The following is an 18825-nucleotide window of genomic DNA, read 5'->3' on the forward strand; positions in this document are numbered from 1 at the left end:
TTCTCCTATGCTGTCCCATACATCTGTTTTGGTTTCTCAGACAAATATTTTTCCAGCCAGAGTCCGGACTTGGCTTTTGAAAAGTATGATGGTAGGGCCAGAAGAAGAAAGGAGTGGACCTGGGACAACAACTAAATTTAATTTATATTTAAATTTAATTAAAATTAAATTAATTTAATTACATACACTTAATATGATTACTTCTCATAAAATCCATATTCTTCCCTTTTGTCAGTTTAAAAACTATAATGACAATCTCTGGAGATGCTCTGTTGCTGGTGGAGTGTCATGAGTGCCGTTGAGCTGAAGTCATCAGCGCAATGGCACACATGACAATAGCAAGGAAACAGGAGAAGGGGCTCAAGATAAGTAGCCATCAACTCACAACGACTAACGGCCGACAAACAATAGCTAAACGGATCACGGAGCACACCCAAGCCATCAGCGCTAATACAACGGAGATCGCCCAGCTGACAGCAATCACCGGATGAATAGAAAACCCGATGATGGGCGATCCCGGAACGCCAGCGGGGCCTCGCAACCCCTCACCCACCGGCAGGGCAACGTATTGGACAAAGGGGGGTGACGTGACCGCGAGTGAGGGGGCGCTGACCGGCGCGGGGTATTTAAACCCCGCACCGGCGCGCTCCTGTCACTCTCAGCTTTTTTCCCGACGCTGTACCTGCGCTGTGAATAAACCAGAGCCTGATCCACCGAACCAGTGTTTGAGCATTATTCAAAGGTAGGCAGCGCATGACATAAAGCTGAGAGTCATAAACTCAGCCTCGCCGAGCCCCACCGGACGACAACGAGCCGCGGGAGGAATAGACGGTGAGAAGACCAGCAAGATGAAGCCGGAGCGACGCGGGCAAGGAGGGCGAGCCGCACGGCAAGAAACAGAGGAGGACCGACTGAGGCCAGAGGCACCGCGGACTCCCGGAGCCATGGACGCCCACCCCACCCGACCCGAGCCGCAGCTCCAACCCCAAGGGGAGATGGCGACGGAGGCAACCCGACCGCGGGAGGGAGCAACACACCTTCCGAAACCAGCGGAGGACCCCGCGCCCCACATCGCACCCCAGCAACGGACGTGGAGCGACAGCCCAACGGCGGTCAGCACGGAGGAGGACGATGGAGACACCCAGCAGACGGCGGAGCAAGCGGACCAATGGCAGAGGGAGGAGGAACCCCGCCGGCAACCCACCCCCGCCGACACACCGACGGAACCGGCCCCAGCGGCGGCGCGGACCGTGGACGAGGAGGCACGAGCTGAACTCGCGGCCATGTGGGCCCAACTGACGGAACTCCGGACCATGCTCCAGTCGCTTATGCCCCCCGCGCCACCCAACGACGTCCCCGCACAGGCCCACACCCCGAGCGAAGCACCGAACCCCCACGGGCCAGCGGAAGGTCAGCAGACGGCCCAGGCGGACGACACCACAGGCCGGGAAGCGAGAGGAAGGGCCGCGCAAAACGCCCGGGCCCCAAAGGACTTCCCCATCTTCTTCGATGGGAACCCCACGAAACTGTCGTTCTTCATAACGAACGCCAGGGAGTTCATGGGGAGGCACGGACACTCCTACGACTCCGAAGCCGACAAGATCGCCGCCGTGGCGATCAAACTACAAGACAGGGCGGCGGACTGGTACGTCCAACTGTACGAGTCCAGCTCCCCCGCCCTCGCCAACTTCCCTGCCTTCATCAATGAGATGAAAAACTACTTCGAAGACCCCCTAGCCAAAGTGAGGGCGAAAAGCGCACTCCAAAGACTTAAACAGGGCACACGCACTGTCCCAGACTACGCCCTGGAGTTCAAAGCCCTCGCGGGGAAGGTCAGCGACTGGTCCGAGACCACCCTGCTGGAAATGTTCAAAAGGGGGCTCAATCGCGACGTTCTCCAATGGGCCCTCTACCGCGACGACCCAGAAACGCTACACGGGTGGATCCACCTCGCGGGGAAAGCCGAACACGCACACCGCACCTTCCTCATGACAACCACGGAAGACACAAACTATGCCTGCAAAAAGGTACCCGCACCACACGTGGGGATGGCCGGCCCCATATACCCAAAAAAGAAATTCAATCGGGAGCCCTGCGGGAAGTGTGGCAAACTGGGGCACAAGACGGTGGATTGCTTCGCCAACCGACCGCCGACCAGTGCGCCTAAACCCACCCCGAAAACTAGCCCCAAACCACCCAACCTGGGGCCGCCCCCTCACCGCCAAATGACCGTGGCCACAGCGACACCAGAGGAAGGCTGGGACGCCTACTGGGGGGAAGAGGATAACGTAGACCCCGACCAGCCGGCGGGAAAAGCTCCCCGCCTGCCCTGAAACGCGTTGCGAGGCAGGCGGTGGGACAGCAGCGCGGACCACCTCGACGGAACGACGAAAGCCCCGTAATAATGGCGGCAATCAAACTCTCTGCCGGCAACGGAGCCACCACGGCCGCGGCACTAGTGGACTCGGGGTGCTCAAAAAGCCTCATCCACCCCGACCTAGTCGCCACATTCGACCTCCACTGCTTCCCCCTCCCCACGCCGTTGGCATTCCACCAGCTGGACGGCTCTACAGCGGGAGGGAAACCAGCCACGCTGCAAACCGAGCCGGTCACCCTGCAAATGGGCACTCACACCGAACGCACATCGTTCGTCACTCACATCGGACGGCCCATTGCAGTCCTGGGGATGCCATGGCTTGCGACAAACAACCCGCGCATCAACTGGGAGACCCGCACATTCACATTCGGCGACGGTGAGTATCGGGCACCAGTTCCAGCGGGCAGAACCAACCCCACGGTAGGACGAGCGGAGGCGACTACACAGGACAACGCCGCTACCATAGCAGACCTACCGGAACAATACGCCGACTTCTCCGAGGTCTTCGGAGAGGCGGAAGCTGACCAACTACCCCCCCACCGCAAGACGGATTGCCGGATCGACCTGCTGCCCGACGTCCCCTTACCTAGACCAAAGATCTACTCGATGACCCCGAAGGAGATGGCAACCCTCCGGGAGTTCATTGATAAAAACCTAGACAGGGGATTCATAGAGCCAGCATGCTCACCGGTCAGAGCCCCCGTCTTATTCCGGGAGAAGAAAGACGGCACCCTACGGCTCTGCACCGACTACCGGGGCCTAAACGCGGCTTCCCTGTCCAACAAATACCCCTTACCCCTGGTGAAGGACATGCTCGCCCACCTGTCCACAGGCAAAATCTTTTCCAAATTGGACCTTCGCGAGGCGTACTATCGCATCCGGATCAGGGAGGGGGACGAATGGAAGACTGCGTTCAACTGCCCCCTAGGCGCCTTCCAGTACAAAGTGCTGCCCTTCGGACTCGCGGGGGCCCCTGGGGTGTTCATGCAGCTCATCAATGAGGTACTGCATGAACATCTGTTCAAAGGGGTCCTGGTCTACATCGACGACGTCCTTATTTACACAAAAACGCACGAGGAACATGTGAACCTAGTCAGGCAAGTCCTCGACAAGCTCAGAAGGGCGCAGCTCTATGCCAAGCCTACAAAGTGCGAGTTTCACAAAGCGCGCCTAGACAACCTGGGGTACCGAATCTCCGGGGACGGCATAGAAATGGACCCCGCAAAAGTCGAGGCGGTGCTAAACTGGGAGCGCCCCCGCAACAGACGCCAACTCCAGAGCTTCCTCGGCTTCGCGAATTTTTACAGGTCATTCGCCCGGGGGTTCGCAGAGATAGCCCTCCCCCTAACGGACCTCCTCAAAACCAAAGGGGTGGGGGACACCCGACGCGCCAAGAACCCGGGCACAGTGTTGAATTGGACTCCCGCGTGCCAGACCGCATTCAACAAGCTGAAAGCGCTGTTCACCACGGAGCCAATCCTCGCGCACCCGGACCCAGAACGGCCGTTCGTGGTCCAAGCCGACGCCTCAGACTTCTCCCTGGGGGCCATCCTACTCCAAAAGGACCCCACGGGACTCCTGAAACCATGCGCCTACCTGTCAAGGAAGTTCTCCGAGACAGAAAGGCGATGGCACGTCTGGGAGAAAGAAGCCTTCGCGGTAAAATCGGCGCTAGAAACATGGCGACACCTACTCGAGGGAGCCACCCAACCATTCGAGGTCTGGACTGACCACCAGAACCTCGAGGCCCTACGAACGCCCAGACGCCTTAGCCCAAAACAGGTCCGATGGGCCCAATTCTTCAGCCGCTTTAATTTCCAGCTGAAGTTCATGCCGGGCAAAAAGAACTTCCTGGCCGACGCCCTCTCCCGACTGCCCCAAGACGAAGAGCCCGCCCCAGACACCATTGGGACGGTCCTATCCGCCTCGCAACTGGGGATGGCCGTGACTACCCGAAGCGGCGCTCGGAGGCAGCTCGACTCTACGGCGCAGCCGACGGCGGGACAACCTGCGACCAGACGAAGCCAACCGCAACTACCAGGGGGAATGCGCACGGACCTCGCCGCCGCCCTCAAAACCGACCCCTGGTTCCTGGCAAACCCCGACAAGGTAACGATGGCACAGGACCTGGCATGGGGGGAAGGCAGAATCTATGTCCCGGACTCGCAACGCCAAGCGATCTTGCATAGGTCACACGACGCCAAACAAGCGGGACACTTTGGGTTCCTCAAGACCCTACACCTAACACGACGTCAATTCTGGTGGCCCGCGCTCAGGCAAGACGTAAAAGCATACGTAGCGTCCTGCCCAACGTGCGCTAGGGCCAAACGGGCACCAGGCAAACCCGCGGGGCTATTACAACGGGTGGCAGAACCCTCCCGCCCATGGGAGGAAATCTCTATGGATTTTATAGTGGACCTCCCACCCAGCCAGAAGAAAACGGCCATTTGGGTGGTGAAGGATTACTTCTCAAAGCAGGCCCACTTCATCCCCTGCACGTCGGTCCCATCCGCACAACAACTAGCCAAACTCTTCCTCATCCACGTGTACAGGCTACACGGATGTCCCGCACGTGTGGTGACCGACAGGGGCACACAGTTCACCTCCAAATTCTGGCGGGCCTTCCTAAAGCTGACGGGGACCCAACAGGCCCTATCCAGTTCCTGGCACCCCCAGACGGACGGAGCCACAGAGGTCCTCAATGCCACCTTAGAGCAATTCATACGCTCATATACTAACTATCACCAAGACGACTGGGCTGAACTGCTCCCGTTCGCCGAAGTCGCATACAACAACGCCGTCCACACGAGCACGGGGAAAACTCCGTTCGAGGTAGTCTCGGGGCGCGACTTCGTCCCCATACCGGAGCTACCTCAACCCCCGGAACCCCAGGTGGACGCTAGCGACTGGGGACGGAAGATCGCGGAATCATGGCCAATAATCACGGCGGCGCTGAAGGATGCACAGGCAGCCTACAAAGAGCAGGCCGACAAGCACCGGCGCCAACAACCGACGTTCCAAGCGGGGGATATGGTCTACCTATCCACCAAATTCCTAAAGTCACCCCAACCCTCGAAAAAACTGGGGCCTAAGTACATCGGGCCGTTCCGAGTCACGCAAATAGTGAACCCGGTAGCAATACGCTTGGACCTGCCACACAACCTACGGAGACTCCACCCGGTGTTCCACACCAGCCTCCTGAAACCGGCAACCACCTCTCGATGGCACCCAAGCACGCCACAGCCCTCACCGGTGATGATCGATGGGCAACATCACTTTGAGATAAGGGACATACTCGACTCCCGCAAGCAACGAGGAACTCTACACTATTTGGTCAGGTGGAAATACTTCCCCCACCCGGAATGGGTGGCGGCGCACAACGTTAACGCGCCTGACCTGACCCGGGCATTTCACCGGGCATACCCCGACAAGCCACAACCAAGGTTAGCAAGCCGTCCCCTGCAAAAAAACCCCCCCGCGGGCCCCCCCCGCCTACCGTGCCCCAAGGGAAAGGGCCCCCCCAAGCCCGCGACTTGGGTGGACCTCCCCCCCCGGGACTCACTCCCCCCGCCCCGGGCCCACGAGGCAGTGACAAGCGTTCGCCAGCACCCTCCCCCCGCCCCGGGCCCACGGGGGAGTGGCAAGCAAGTCAACAGGGCAACCTGGGGGCAACGCCCAGGAGCACAAATAACAAAGGCGACGCACTTTAAATAAAAAAGAAGGGCCCTACCTGGAGCTGATAAGCACCCGACCAGCCACGCCTCTCTCCTCGCCGAACTGAGCCAAACAAACAGGGTGTGGCTGGAGCATGCGCACGCCAGGGCGTGACCCGGGCATGCGCACTAAGGACACACCCTGGGAAGGCACGTGGTAGAGGGAGGAGCAAAGGGAGGGGCGACAACTACTCCGGCGGGAATTTCAAAAAAAAAAAAAAAAAAATTCCGTTTGACAGCTCCACCGAGAAAAAGGAAAAAACCAGAAAACCGGGGGGGAGCACTATTCGGACAGGGGGCAGTATGTCATGAGTGCCGTTGAGCTGAAGTCATCAGTGCAATGGCACACATGACAATAGCAAGGAAACAGGAGAAGGGGCTCAAGATAAGTAGCCATCAACTCACAACGACTAACGGCCGACAAACAATAGCTAAACGGATCACGGAGCACACCCAAGCCATCAGCGCTAATACAACGGAGATCGCCCAGCTGACAGCAATCACCGGATGAATAGAAAACCCGATGATGGGCGATCCCGGAACGCCAGCGGGGCCTCGCAACCCCTCACCCACCGGCAGGGCAACGTATTGGACAAAGGGGGGTGACGTGACCGCGAGTGAGGGGGCGCTGACCGGCGCGGGGTATTTAAACCCCGCACCGGCGCGCTCCTGTCACTCTCAGCTTTTTTCCCGACGCTGTACCTGCGCTGTGAATAAACCAGAGCCTGATCCACCAAACCAGTGTCTGAGCATTATTCAAAGGTAGGCAGCGCATGACATGGAGCTTATTACCAAAGCTCAATCATCATCCTCATCATCATCTTTATATGCCGCCTGACTCCCAGCAACTCTGGGCAGTTTTCAAATTGTTAAAAACATTTAAAAACAAGAAAAAACAAAAAGGAACAAAGATAGCAGAGATAACAAACCTAGATGGGAACAAAGAAAAAGAAGAAAAGGGGCTTCAATCACACTCACCAAAGGCCTGGGTGAAGAGCATCCTCTGGTGTAGAAAATAATATATGAATGAATTCAGTATATTAACTTGTTTATCAGTAGTGAGTATACACAGTTATACTTCTAGGTATGTAAAGGAATTTATGAATTGCAAACAATAATTTTTGTTGGCTTCCTTCTGTAGACCTGGACCATAATTCTACTCAGTACTTGCACATTTTAATTGAAGCTTTCAAGCTGAGCTTTGCTGATAGTTTCTGGTTTTGTGCTGATCCAGAAAAAGGAACAGTACCTACAGCACAGCTCCTTTCTAAATCTTATGCCAGAAACCGTTCAAAGCTAATCGATTTACAGAGGTAAGCTGCTTTTGCTGTTTGCTTTTATGAATAAGTGCCGTTACTTATTAATTACTTATTAAATACCAAGCAGTACCACTGTGTTACTGTTACTGGCTTTCTTTTAAAATAAGTTATGTTAATGGTTACCAGCTATTCCAATTGCTTGGTCATGCCCAGTACTGACGTTTCTCTCCAAACTGCATGCCACTGTGAAGTGTCACAAGCTGCTTTCAAAACACTTTTGTTTCATAACTAATTTTAGATAGACCAGGAGTATCTACAGTTCGGATTCTATGGATACACAGAAGTTGCAAGTTGGAGTGGGGAGCCTCAGGTTAGGGTACACCCTCGGACACTGAAGCTCACTGGGGAACTTTGTGCAGTCTAACCTCACAGAGTTGTTCTGGAGAAAAGTAAGAGGAAGGCATGCTATGGATGCTGCCTTGAGCTCCTGAACAAAAGGTAGGCTATAAATCTAATACATTAATAATACAGGTAGTCCTCACTTAAAGACCACAATTGAGACCAGCAACTTTGTCGCTAAGTGACATGGTCACCTGCGACTTGCAGTTTAACTGCTGGCTTCTCCATTGTCTCTGCTTGGAAGCTGGCTGTGGAGGTCGTGAATGGCGATCACATGACCTCAGGAGGATGCTACGGTCATAAACACATGCCGTTGTAGAGTGCCCAAATCTCGATGACGTGACCACAGGGACACTGTGATGGTCGTAAATGTGAGAGCCAGTCGTAAAATTATTTTTTCAGCGCTGTCATAACTTCAAACAGTCACTAAACAGAACAGTAATTAAACAAGGACTACCTGTATACCGATGATACTTCTACATTGCTTAGTATATCAAATACAGAGTTTTTATCAGACAAATTATTATAGGAACACTAGATGAAATTTATGAGGAAGTGAGTATGTGCATATGGGCTGGGCAGAGGAGGGAAGAGAAAAATGTGAAGCATATAAGTGTGCCTGATTACACATCCAGTTTAAAGAATGACAAGATGCTACAGATGGTCTACTCTCTTAATAAAGGTCTTCTGTTCAGGTTCCAGCCTCCCTCTAAGGAAGGAAGCCCACTACTCCACTCATCCTCAGTTTTTCTTTTCCAGTTGACCTGTGGTGCCTGTAGGGAAGGGTCAAAATAGGCAAGATGGTGGTCACCATGACATAATCAAAGCCCACCCCTTTTTACAGCATTGTGCAACAGAAGAGGTAGGACTTGGATTCATGCTGCTGTAGCCACCAACTTGCCTGTTTTGTCTCCCCCACCCCCACAGACTGCCACAATTGTCATTTTGCAGTCACTGAATGTGTTCTCTTTGGATTTCGTGTGGAGGGATTGCCCCCTTAAGTTGCTGGTTTTCAAAATGCACTTTTTTAACATCTAGATTTTCCTCAAGTTTGAAAATTCCTAATGCTTCTTTGTGAGAGGTCATATTATAGCTATATAAATTATGGCATTCACTGCTTGAGTTTGTTGTTGGGGGAATGTTGCCTAATAATATATACCTGGAGAACACTGTCAAAGTGGGGAAAAAGTAAATGTATATTTCGATAAGGATCATATTTTGTTAAAAAGTGCTCACTGTTGGTAATTTAAATTTAAGGAATTTAGTTAAGTGTTGAATTTCCATTATGCTAGAACATTTTCAAGTGTCAAACTGGCCATGATGCCAGAACACATCTTGAAAATCCCAAGAATCAGTCTGTTAAAAATACCAATATTGTGTACTTTAGATAAAATGTTTGCTTAATCTTGGCAGCACTATGTTTGGGATTAACCTCCCAGTGGAAACACTTCTAAAAAAAAACCCAGTTGTTATCAGTTCACAAGAGGTCATTTGATCATTTCCTATGTTACTTTGTTTCAACTTTCTAAAGTACACATAGCAATAAATAAATTGTTAAATGTTTTCTTAGTATAGCCACTTTAATTTTTTTTAAAAAATGCTCTGTAGCCCTGATCCAGAACACCTCTACATGGTTTGGACTCCCATACTGTTTTCTGCAAAAAAATAAAAAATAAAAATAAAATAGGAGGTGCATTATGCCTCCATTTTTTTTAAATAGCCTCAAAACAGAAAAAAAAGGTTGGGAAGAAAATCCTGGCCCCATCTCCTCTTGCAGTCATAGCAGTTTTATTTATTACTCACTTATTGCTAAGTGAGACTAGAATAAAACAACAATTGAAACAATATATTACAATTATTTGCAAAATGTTTTGTGGGATTTGGGTGCAAGAACTACATAGAAGGGGACCCTTGGCCATAGACCCTGGCCCAATTTAATAAGTGTCTTCCTCAAATAAGCAAATTTCCCATAAATTCTAGGGAGAACAGAAATTGAGAATTAGGCTGCCAACTAGATTTCAGGCCTCATCACTTTGTAAACACTACAAACCATACCAACATTTTAAAGTTTCTGCTTCTTTTCCCCCACCAGAGCAACTGCCAAATATAGTCATGGAAATCCCTTCCCAGTGGGGAATGACACAGTTTATTTTAGTGTGGTGGATGCCGACGGCAATGCCTGTTCTTTCCTTAACAGCCTCTATAAAGGATTTGGTACAGGGCTGGTGCCAGATGGCTGTGGATTTACACTGCAAGTGAGAAAGTATTTTTTAGCATTATGAATATGTGTTTGGTGAGATGATTGTTTTAGTATTAGCATTTCAGTGTGGGGTGTTCCTAATTCACATCAGGATTGTTTTGAAATTGTTCCTTATTCAGGTGTAGCCATTTTAAATTCTTTTTAGTTTTTTTAAAAACAAAAGCTAGTTGGCTACACAGCCAAACTCAAGGCTTTAGCCTCATCTGTATTTACAAGAATTCCTCTGGGACCTTGAAAGGCATTCTTAGGAAATAAAAATGTAAACCAGTGCTTTGCCTGGAAATATATTCATCTGCCAAGAAAACAAACCAAAACAAAAACCAAAGTAAGGTAGTAGGCAAAGGAGTGCTTTATACTTGGCCATATCCAACTTGGCACCCATTAAGCTTCTTCCCCGTGGTTGCCATACTGTGAGTATGCCAATGATATATTCTCAAAATTCTAAATATACCTTTAAGCCCCACGGTGTAGTCTACCCCTGAGACTGCGAAAAATTTATGGTTTTTGTGCCAGTTGAATTCTAGGAAGAGTGTTTCCTACTATTCTGTGGAGGCTGATAGAATAGTTTCAGAAGGCATGTTTTTTTAGGAATTAAAGATATCTCAGTTGCATCCTGGGAATTAAATGCAGCTGACATTGGGTAGCAAGGGAAAACCAACAGTAAAAGCAAAAGTTAAAAGCTCAAGAGAATAGGCCAGTCTGATATAAAATTATGATGGGCCTGCCAAACATAACCCAGTGACTGGTTTCACAGTATGGATATTTTCACAGAAAAAGCCCACATTTTGGTAGCACATTCGCTGAATCTCACGTAACAAGGAAGGGCCTGTGTGTAAGGGCTTTTCTTCATGGATACGTTCACATGTCCTCCAACCCTTCAGTAGGCAGAAAAATGGGATAATTTATGCTGCCCAATGGCCAAGTTCTACCCTGTCTCAGTAACAAGGCTTGAGAGTGGTCCTGTCCCTAGAATTTTACAGCAGGACAATTTAAGGCGAACAGTTGGTAGATTCCTGCAGTTTATATCTCCTCCCACCCAATATCAGCAGATGACAGGAAAAACCACCTTTGATTACCATCCTTAAAAGTGTGATGGGGAAGGCATGGGCAAGAGTGGATGGTATGGAAGCTGTAGACACCTTTTGGGTTGCCCAAGTGAACGGTTACCTATAAGGAAACACTCCGTGCCAGTAACCTGCCACTTGATATCAGCCCTCTTCTACATGAGAGCTATTTGTGAACACAGATTTATTGGTCTTCTGGAAGACTGGTAGACCTGTGTCCAAAAAAATAGCATCTGCTGAAAGGTTGCTACAGTAGAAGGGGGCAGTCCTCTATCCCATCAACCTGTCAGCTGGGCTATTTTTGGACAGAGGTTTACCATTATTCCAGAAATTTGACAGACTGGTGGAATGGTTTAGTGGTCTTCCTGTTACTTGGGCTAGAAAAGAAAACTGATAGAACTCTTGTCAATTTCACCCCCATTAATCAAATATCCTCAATGGATAGGTGATTCAAGGAATGGCAGTGCTGACACCAAGGAGCTACAGTCAGCAGCACCTAGAAATATCCTATTGGATACCCAGATGTCGTTAAAAGTAAGCAAAGTAGCACTGCCTCCCTTCCAAAGGAATAAAAACAGTTGAAAACATGGCCACGTAAAACTGTTTGGCAGCAGAAGTAGCAGAAAACCTTTAATGCACTTAACTGGGGCAGAATCAGAAATACATCTCTTCCAAGTTTAATTGACCAGTAACCCTTTGTCCTTTGACCACTGCAGATGTGTTTAATAACAGTTTAAATATCTTCTGGGAGACCAATGTATCAGTGCCTGTAAGGAGCCCATGTAATGCTGAATGAAGCGTGAGTCAGGCATTATGCAGGCAGATGTTTCCATGGAAAGCAAGTATCTGGTTTCTCCTGCAACCTAAGCCAAAACTTCCATAGAGGGCAGTGATAGTAACCAGAGAGTAGGGGCATAACCTCAGCAGCCTGAACTGCCCAATAGGATGCCATCCCCTCACCATGTCATCACTAAGGACATGATTGAGGCACTGTAGATTGCATGCTAAGATGTCTGTTGGGAAAAGACAAAAATTACTACTTGCAAATCGGAATAGTCAAGGATGAATTTAGGCTGCTTTCATGGTGGACTGGGGATGAGACAAAGACTGCATCATGAGTACATGTCCTTTAACAATGGTTAGTGTGGCATCTCTAAATAACAGTTAATGGGTTATGCAGGACAGCATTAAGAAAACAGGAGAGGTTACAATTTTGTAACATTTGTGATGTGTAAAATGGAAATAATTCCCCATCTCTGCATCTTACTCAACACCTGTTTTGAAGCTGCAAGAAAATTATTTGAAGTAGAGAAATGGCAGATCTGGAAGGCTTCCTTCTCCATTTTAAATTTCTCTTACCCACTGAAATCTTTTTTTAAAATGTGTTGAAATATTATCAGAGATAAGAACGTGTAATGTCCTCGGTCCAATGACTCAGGACAGATAGGGATTTTTTCATCTTCATTTTCATACCATATATTTTATACAAATATTTTTATTATTGCAAGTCAATTGATTACTGCTCTTTTTGTAGTATCTATGACAGTGTATCTCAACCTTGACAACTTTAAGATATGTGGGCTTCAACTCCCAGAATTCTCTAGCCAACATGGCTGGCTAGGGAATTCTGGGAGTTGAAGTCCACACATCTTAAAGTTGTCAAGGTTGAGAAACACTGATCTGTGGTTTTGCTTTGATTTTTTTTTATTACCAGCATTCTTGAATAATGTGATAGGATAATGTAGGATTCAACTCCATGAGTAGCTTTATCTGTCTGTGACTTACTGCACTGATTTATCTCTAGAACAGAGGAGCCAGTTTTTCACTACAGCCTGATCATCCAAACTGCCTGGCCCCTAGGAAGCGCCCCTATCATACAATTATACCAGCTCTGGCCACTGCTGCTGATTCAGGAGAACTTTTGTGCTGCTTTGGAGTGATGGGAGGATTCATGCAACCACAAGGTCAGGTGCAAGTAAGTATCTGTTCTCTCTGGGCGTAATTTATTAGTCCTCAGGAGATCTTTTGCAGTTCAAAGCTTACATGATTGAATATAGTATATGCTTTTGAGCAAATCTGAAATTGGGGGAACATTTCATGGGCATTCTCACAAAATGACTGCTGTGAAAATCAAGATCAGTCACAAAACAACAAAATTGGCGAATAGGTGAGATTGGTCCCCACCGTCCTAACTTTCCCAAGATGGTTTCTTCTACCTCCACTTCCATTTACATCTTACCTTTTTTTCTTGGAAGGTGGGTGTACATCCAAAAAAATGCTGCAGCTGCCTACTATTTTTATTTAAAAATAATGCTTGGAGGGGGTCTATATCAGATCCAGAGGCATTCATGAAATGACTGTATGTGTGTTTATTTATTTAATGTGATGTTTGAGATTCCACCTTGTTACATACTGGCTTTCTGTTTATTCTTTAATTAAAAGAATCTAAAAAATAAAATCAGGTGAGCATGCAGCATATCTTTTACTGGATCTAATGTTTAGGCAGGATCTAGTATGCCTGAAATAAGCATCCAATTACCTTGATGGTGATTTTGTGAACATAGTAAAAATGTATATAGCAACATAGAAATTTTTTTTATTATTTATTTATTTTATTTTCTATCCTGCCTTTATTATTTTTATAAATAACTCAAGGGGACGCACATACCTAATACTCCTTCCTCCTCCTGTTTTCCCCACAATAACAACCCTGTGAGGTGAGTTGGGCTCTGGCCCAAGGTCACCCTGCCGGTTTTCATGCCTCAGGCAGGACTAGAACTCTCAGTCTCCTGGTTTCTAGCCCGTTGCCTTAACCACTAGACTAAACTGGCTCTGGTATTATGCAACAATATTGCCCAGATTGTTGGTATTGTATGAATGGATAACTTCCTCATGATAATCCAGGTTTGCATTTCCCTCTTGTGTATGTTCCTATAGGTACTACTGAATATGTTAGAATTTGGAAAGAATCCACAAGAGGCTTTGGATGCATCTCGTTTTTATATGGAGTATAGCAAAAAAAGTAAGACTCTAAAATGGAGTTTATGTTCCATGTATCTCAATAGGCTGGAAGAAAGCTAAAGTAGTTGTCAGGTGCTCGTTTAAAAAGGAGTGCTGATTATATTGACACAGTGCTACAGATGCAGAGAAAATCTTGTTGATTGAGATTTAATAGCCCAGGTTTGGATAGTAATAAGAATTCTACTGTAATTAAGTTCAGAGATGAATTCAATTCATTCTTTTTCTCCCAGTTAAATCAGCAATGAAATAAGGCCCATACAGTCTGCTGTATGTTAAAATTAGTACAGTTTACATAATGGTATTTCGTACCCTATATTGCATTTGGTTTCTTTTTATTACTTTGTTTTCCCCTTTGGTTTATTTCTTTTGCCTGATTTTGTTTTGCTGTTGTTCTTGGGCAAATGGTTGCAGTAGATGCACCTTACACAAAGGAACAGGCATGCAAAAAGTGGCAAATGGAAAGCTGGAATTTCTGATGTTCCCCCCTCACAAATAGGTTTACATCTGATGATGTATTTTAGTCTCTGTACGGTACTTCCAGAGAGCCAGTTTGGTGTAGTGGTTAAGGCACCAGGCTAGAAACTGGGACACTGAGTTCTAGTCCTGCCTTCAACATGAGGCCAGCTGGGTGACCTTGGGCCAGTCAGTTTCTCTCAGCTCTAGGAAGGAGGCAATGGCAAACCACTTCTGAAATCTTGCCAAGAAAACTGCAGGGACTTGTCCAGGCAGTCACCAGGAGTCAAAAACTGACTGAAGGCGCACACACACAAAAAAGCTACTTCCAACAATGAGCAGAAATTGCTCAAAAGTTCCATTCCCCTATAGATCCCAGTTGTATTAAATATATAAATACAAGGTTGTTTGTTGCAGCAAATCACAGAGTTGGAAGAGTCATTTAGATCATGGAATCCAATCCCCCACTCAGAGGAAAAGTCCAAAATATAGCATTTCAGACACATGGCTGTCTAAGCTCCCCTTGACTGTATCCAGAAAAGGAGAGCCCATCCTGAAGGAAAGGTGGAATATAAATTTCATACACACACATATGTATGTATAGAGGTGTGTGTGTTGCGTGTGTGTGTGTGTGTGTGTACACATGCATAGCAGTGTGCTGATAAATATTTGAGAAACTGCTCCATTGCTGCCACTGTGCTGAATCTCTAGCCACAGAACAGATTTTCGGCACATTAGGCATAGCAGCTCAGCTCTGCTCTTAACCAGCTCACAAATTGTCAGAAAATTTAACAGTCACTTCTCATAAGCCAGTACAAGCTGGCTCCAGCACACATACACACCCCTCACATGTATATGTATATGTTCATTCATATATCTTTCTGTATCTACAATATGCAATATAGGTACATAATTTTAAGATGCCACAGGACCAATGTCTTAGTTGAAAGGTACTCATCTACTTAGACCTATTGCCCTAAGGCAGAGTGAGACACAGGTTTACTTAGCAGCAAGTTTCAGTAGTCCTTGAAACAAGTATTAACAGCTAATTGCACAGGATTGCAGCGTTAAAACAGCCTTCTGTAACCTGGTGGCCTTGGGGATGTTGACTTTCTTGATCCCGCATTGATGCTAGGTTTGTGAAGGCTGCTTGAAAGGATCTCTTTTCATCCAACAACTTCTTCAGAACCAGCCTGGACAAAGATCTCTGTTGCTGAATTGCACTTTTAGTAGGAAGTTCTTAAAACATAACCTCAGCATTTCTCTAGTCTTCCTCATCTGCTAGACTGAAGCAGTGAAAATGAATAGGAAGGAAGGTCATACACATGTGCAGTGTAGCAGTTAAGTGTTGTGCTTGGATCAGGGATATCCCAGTTCAAGTCCCCACCTGGCCCTGAAACTCACTGGGCGATTTTGGACCTGTCACTCTCTCTCAACCCATCCCACCTCACAGGTTTGTTTTTATAGGGGCAAAATTAGCAGAGACAGCCTTTCTTTCTCTAATCCCACCCTGTTCTTACCCTGAACATCTTGGCCATTCTACCAGGATTTAGTATAGTGTATGCAGAAAAATTGCAGGAAAAGCAATAAATAAAATAAAAATCTATTCCTCTTTAATGCTCCAAACATTCAGTGCAAAGGTGTGGCTGGTGTCACAAAAAAAGCTATTTAATAGTAATGGAATGAATGAATGAATGAATGAATGAATACACACACGCATGCACAACTTTGACTCAGTGTTGACTCCTGGTGAGTGCCTGGACAAGTCCCTGCAGTTTTCCTGGCAAAGTCTTTCAGAAGTGGTTTGCCATTGCCTCCTTCCTAGGGCTGAGAGAGAGTGACTGGCCCAAGCTCACCCAGTTGGCTTTGTGCCTGACGCAGGACTAGAACTCATGGCTTCCTGGTTTCTAGCTTGGTGCCTTAACCACTACACCAAACTGGTTCCCAGAATGGAATATATATTCTAGTTTAATTCAATTAATTAAATGCAGTAAGTATTATTTTGGTGTATTTCATCATGTTTTTCTGATGCTGCATTAAACATTACAGTTTAGCAAGGAGCATGCATCCAATATGTTAAAGTGTGTGGTCATGTGTAGCCCTAGGGCCACATATTGTATATAGCAGGGTTCTTCAACCCTGGCAACTCTAAGCTGTGCGGACTTCAATCCCAGAATTCCCCAGCCAGCAAAGCTTAGAGTTGCCAGGGTTGAAGAACCCTGCTATATAGAATTGCAATCATACAGAGAAGCTGTACAGGATGCCCAGCATTGGTACTTTGTTTTCCTCCCCCAGTTCTCAAGAGGATGCAGGGTATGTAGGATGGTTGCTTCTTAGCTGCAGAGTTATAGCTGTCATTCAATAACTTTAAAGGAGTTACTTTAAAAGTGTCCCTATTCAGACTTCCCTCCCTATTCCTGTGAGGATGGGTGAGAATATTTTATCTCTCTTTTGTGGGATCATGCTTAAGTCCTGAAAAGTAGTATTTTGGACTTGGGGTCAGGTGCTATTTATAACATAATTGTACATTTGTTTAGCATTGCAAATCTGCAAATAAAATCTTGAATGCTGTTCTTTTAATCATTAGATGCGTGGCAGGTGTTCTTGGAAGATGGCATTCCTCAAAACGTAACAGATGATTTGAAAGCCATGGGTCATAATGTCATGGAACCTGTACTTGGCTATGCCAGGAGCATGTTTGGACGTGGTCAAATTATCACCAAAGGAGAATGGTGGAGACAAAAAGCCCTCTCTTCTTCTTACAGTGTTCTCTGGGCTGGATCTGATCCTCGAGCTGATGGTTGTGCATTGGGATACTAGTGTGGAGGAAAAGATGGCTAGGTTAAGTGAATAAAATCAAATTCCAAAGTGACACAACATGATGATGTACTAAAAAAAGGAGGGGGGTCAAAATCTGTTTGATCTATTACCATGATTTGATAATAACAGTCCATGCTTTGCATGGAGAAATCCCAAGTTCAATCATTTCATTTATTTGCCTGTGATTTAGGAAAGTGAGACTCATCTGCCACTCAGATGAGGTTAGACAATACACTTGGCTGCTTTTTTCTCGTAATGCTTAATCATGGTTTATTAAACAAGCCAGATATTAGGAGAAAAGTAATCCTGATTTGTTCGACCATTTCTTGGTTTGTTTCCTCCATGTTTTTTCTGCCAATACCAAGAGAAATAAGTGCAACACAAAACCAAAACCAAATGTAAGTCAGGATTCCAAGTTTAAAAGGAAAAGGCCTGGCTTAAAATCAAGACCTGTAAATCAGTAAATCATGTTATCCAATTATAGTTTGTTGCAAAAATCATTTATTTTTTTGTTTTTTGAGATGTGTTTGCATATTATTTGTCATTTTAAAAACATATTATGATTTAGTGTTTTGTATAAACTGAGTAACTGCAAAGCATGTGATTACATACTTATGAACTATTTTTTAGTCACAATAATATAAAATATTTTTGTTGACACTGTGTTTGTCCTTTATGACAAATATATAAATTTTTGAACAACTGCGAGCACAGGTCATTCCTTCCCTAGCCTTTTCGGAAATAATTTGTACAGTGCATGTTATATGTAAGTCTTACCAACTACTGTTACTGCATTTGGAGACAATGTTGGTATTATTTGGATTTTTATGCAACACTTCTTTATAAAATAAATATAAATTATTTAATCAGCAAAAAGAGATATGCACAAAAAGGATTTGTTTCTCAGAATAATATTTCTGAATTCATTTTAATGAATGTTCTAGTATGACGTGTTATGTAAGAAAGACACAAACATTTAAAGAGTTAACAGACAGGAAGCGGTCTTATATTTCACTTTTTGCTTAGTATCTACAGGAATGTGCCTTTTTAAAAAAAAAAGATTTTTCTTTAGCTCTTTTCTGATAAGGAAAATTTATTATTGAAAGTGAGAGAAATGCTAAATTCTCATGGGTATCTGTAAATCTCAAATCCCAGTCTCTGCAATGTTTATTACTGCATATAATATGCATTTCATATTGAATCACATTTATTAGAGTTCTGCTGTCATGCAGGAAGGCTAATTTAAAAAGTTGGCTTTAGTTTTAAGTTCACTTTGGTGAGCAGAGCAGAGTTCATAGAACAGGGCTTTCCTGTCACTCTGCTCTGTTGATCTCCTGGAGGATGGGTGATATTTAGAAACAGTGTGCTAGACTGCAGAAGGGGAGGATGGGGCAGGGGAATTGGCAGAAATCCTATAGTGAATAGAAGTTTTGGATCTATAACAGTCATACTTAACTTA

General features: G+C 46.3%; 1 protein-coding gene across 7 annotated transcripts in view; it reads left to right on the top strand.

The window, feature by feature from the left end:
- The window catches only part of LOC134499773 (glutathione hydrolase-like YwrD proenzyme), a 50662-nt gene extending 32636 nt beyond the window's left edge, over positions 1-18026 (top strand). For 3 of the 7 annotated variants that reach the window (XM_063306601.1, XM_063306599.1, XM_063306600.1), the window contains exons 8-12: positions 7232-7403; positions 9841-10003; positions 12877-13047; positions 14010-14094; positions 17134-18026. In XM_063306601.1, coding sequence (XP_063162671.1) covers positions 7232-7403; positions 9841-10003; positions 12877-13047; positions 14010-14094; positions 17134-17366 — 824 coding nt within the window. In that variant the 3' untranslated portion in view covers positions 17367-18026. Of the gene's footprint in view, positions 1-7231; positions 7404-9840; positions 10004-12876; positions 13048-14009; positions 14095-14323; positions 14392-17133 lie in introns of those variants that run through there. The other 4 variants (XM_063306603.1, XM_063306604.1, XM_063306606.1 and 1 more) reach the window with 4 other exon arrangements.
- The last annotated feature ends 799 nt before the right edge of the window (positions 18027-18825 follow it).

This window comes from Candoia aspera, chromosome 6 (genome assembly GCF_035149785.1).
Source record: "Candoia aspera isolate rCanAsp1 chromosome 6, rCanAsp1.hap2, whole genome shotgun sequence".
Taxonomy (NCBI): Eukaryota; Metazoa; Chordata; class Lepidosauria; order Squamata; family Boidae; genus Candoia; species Candoia aspera.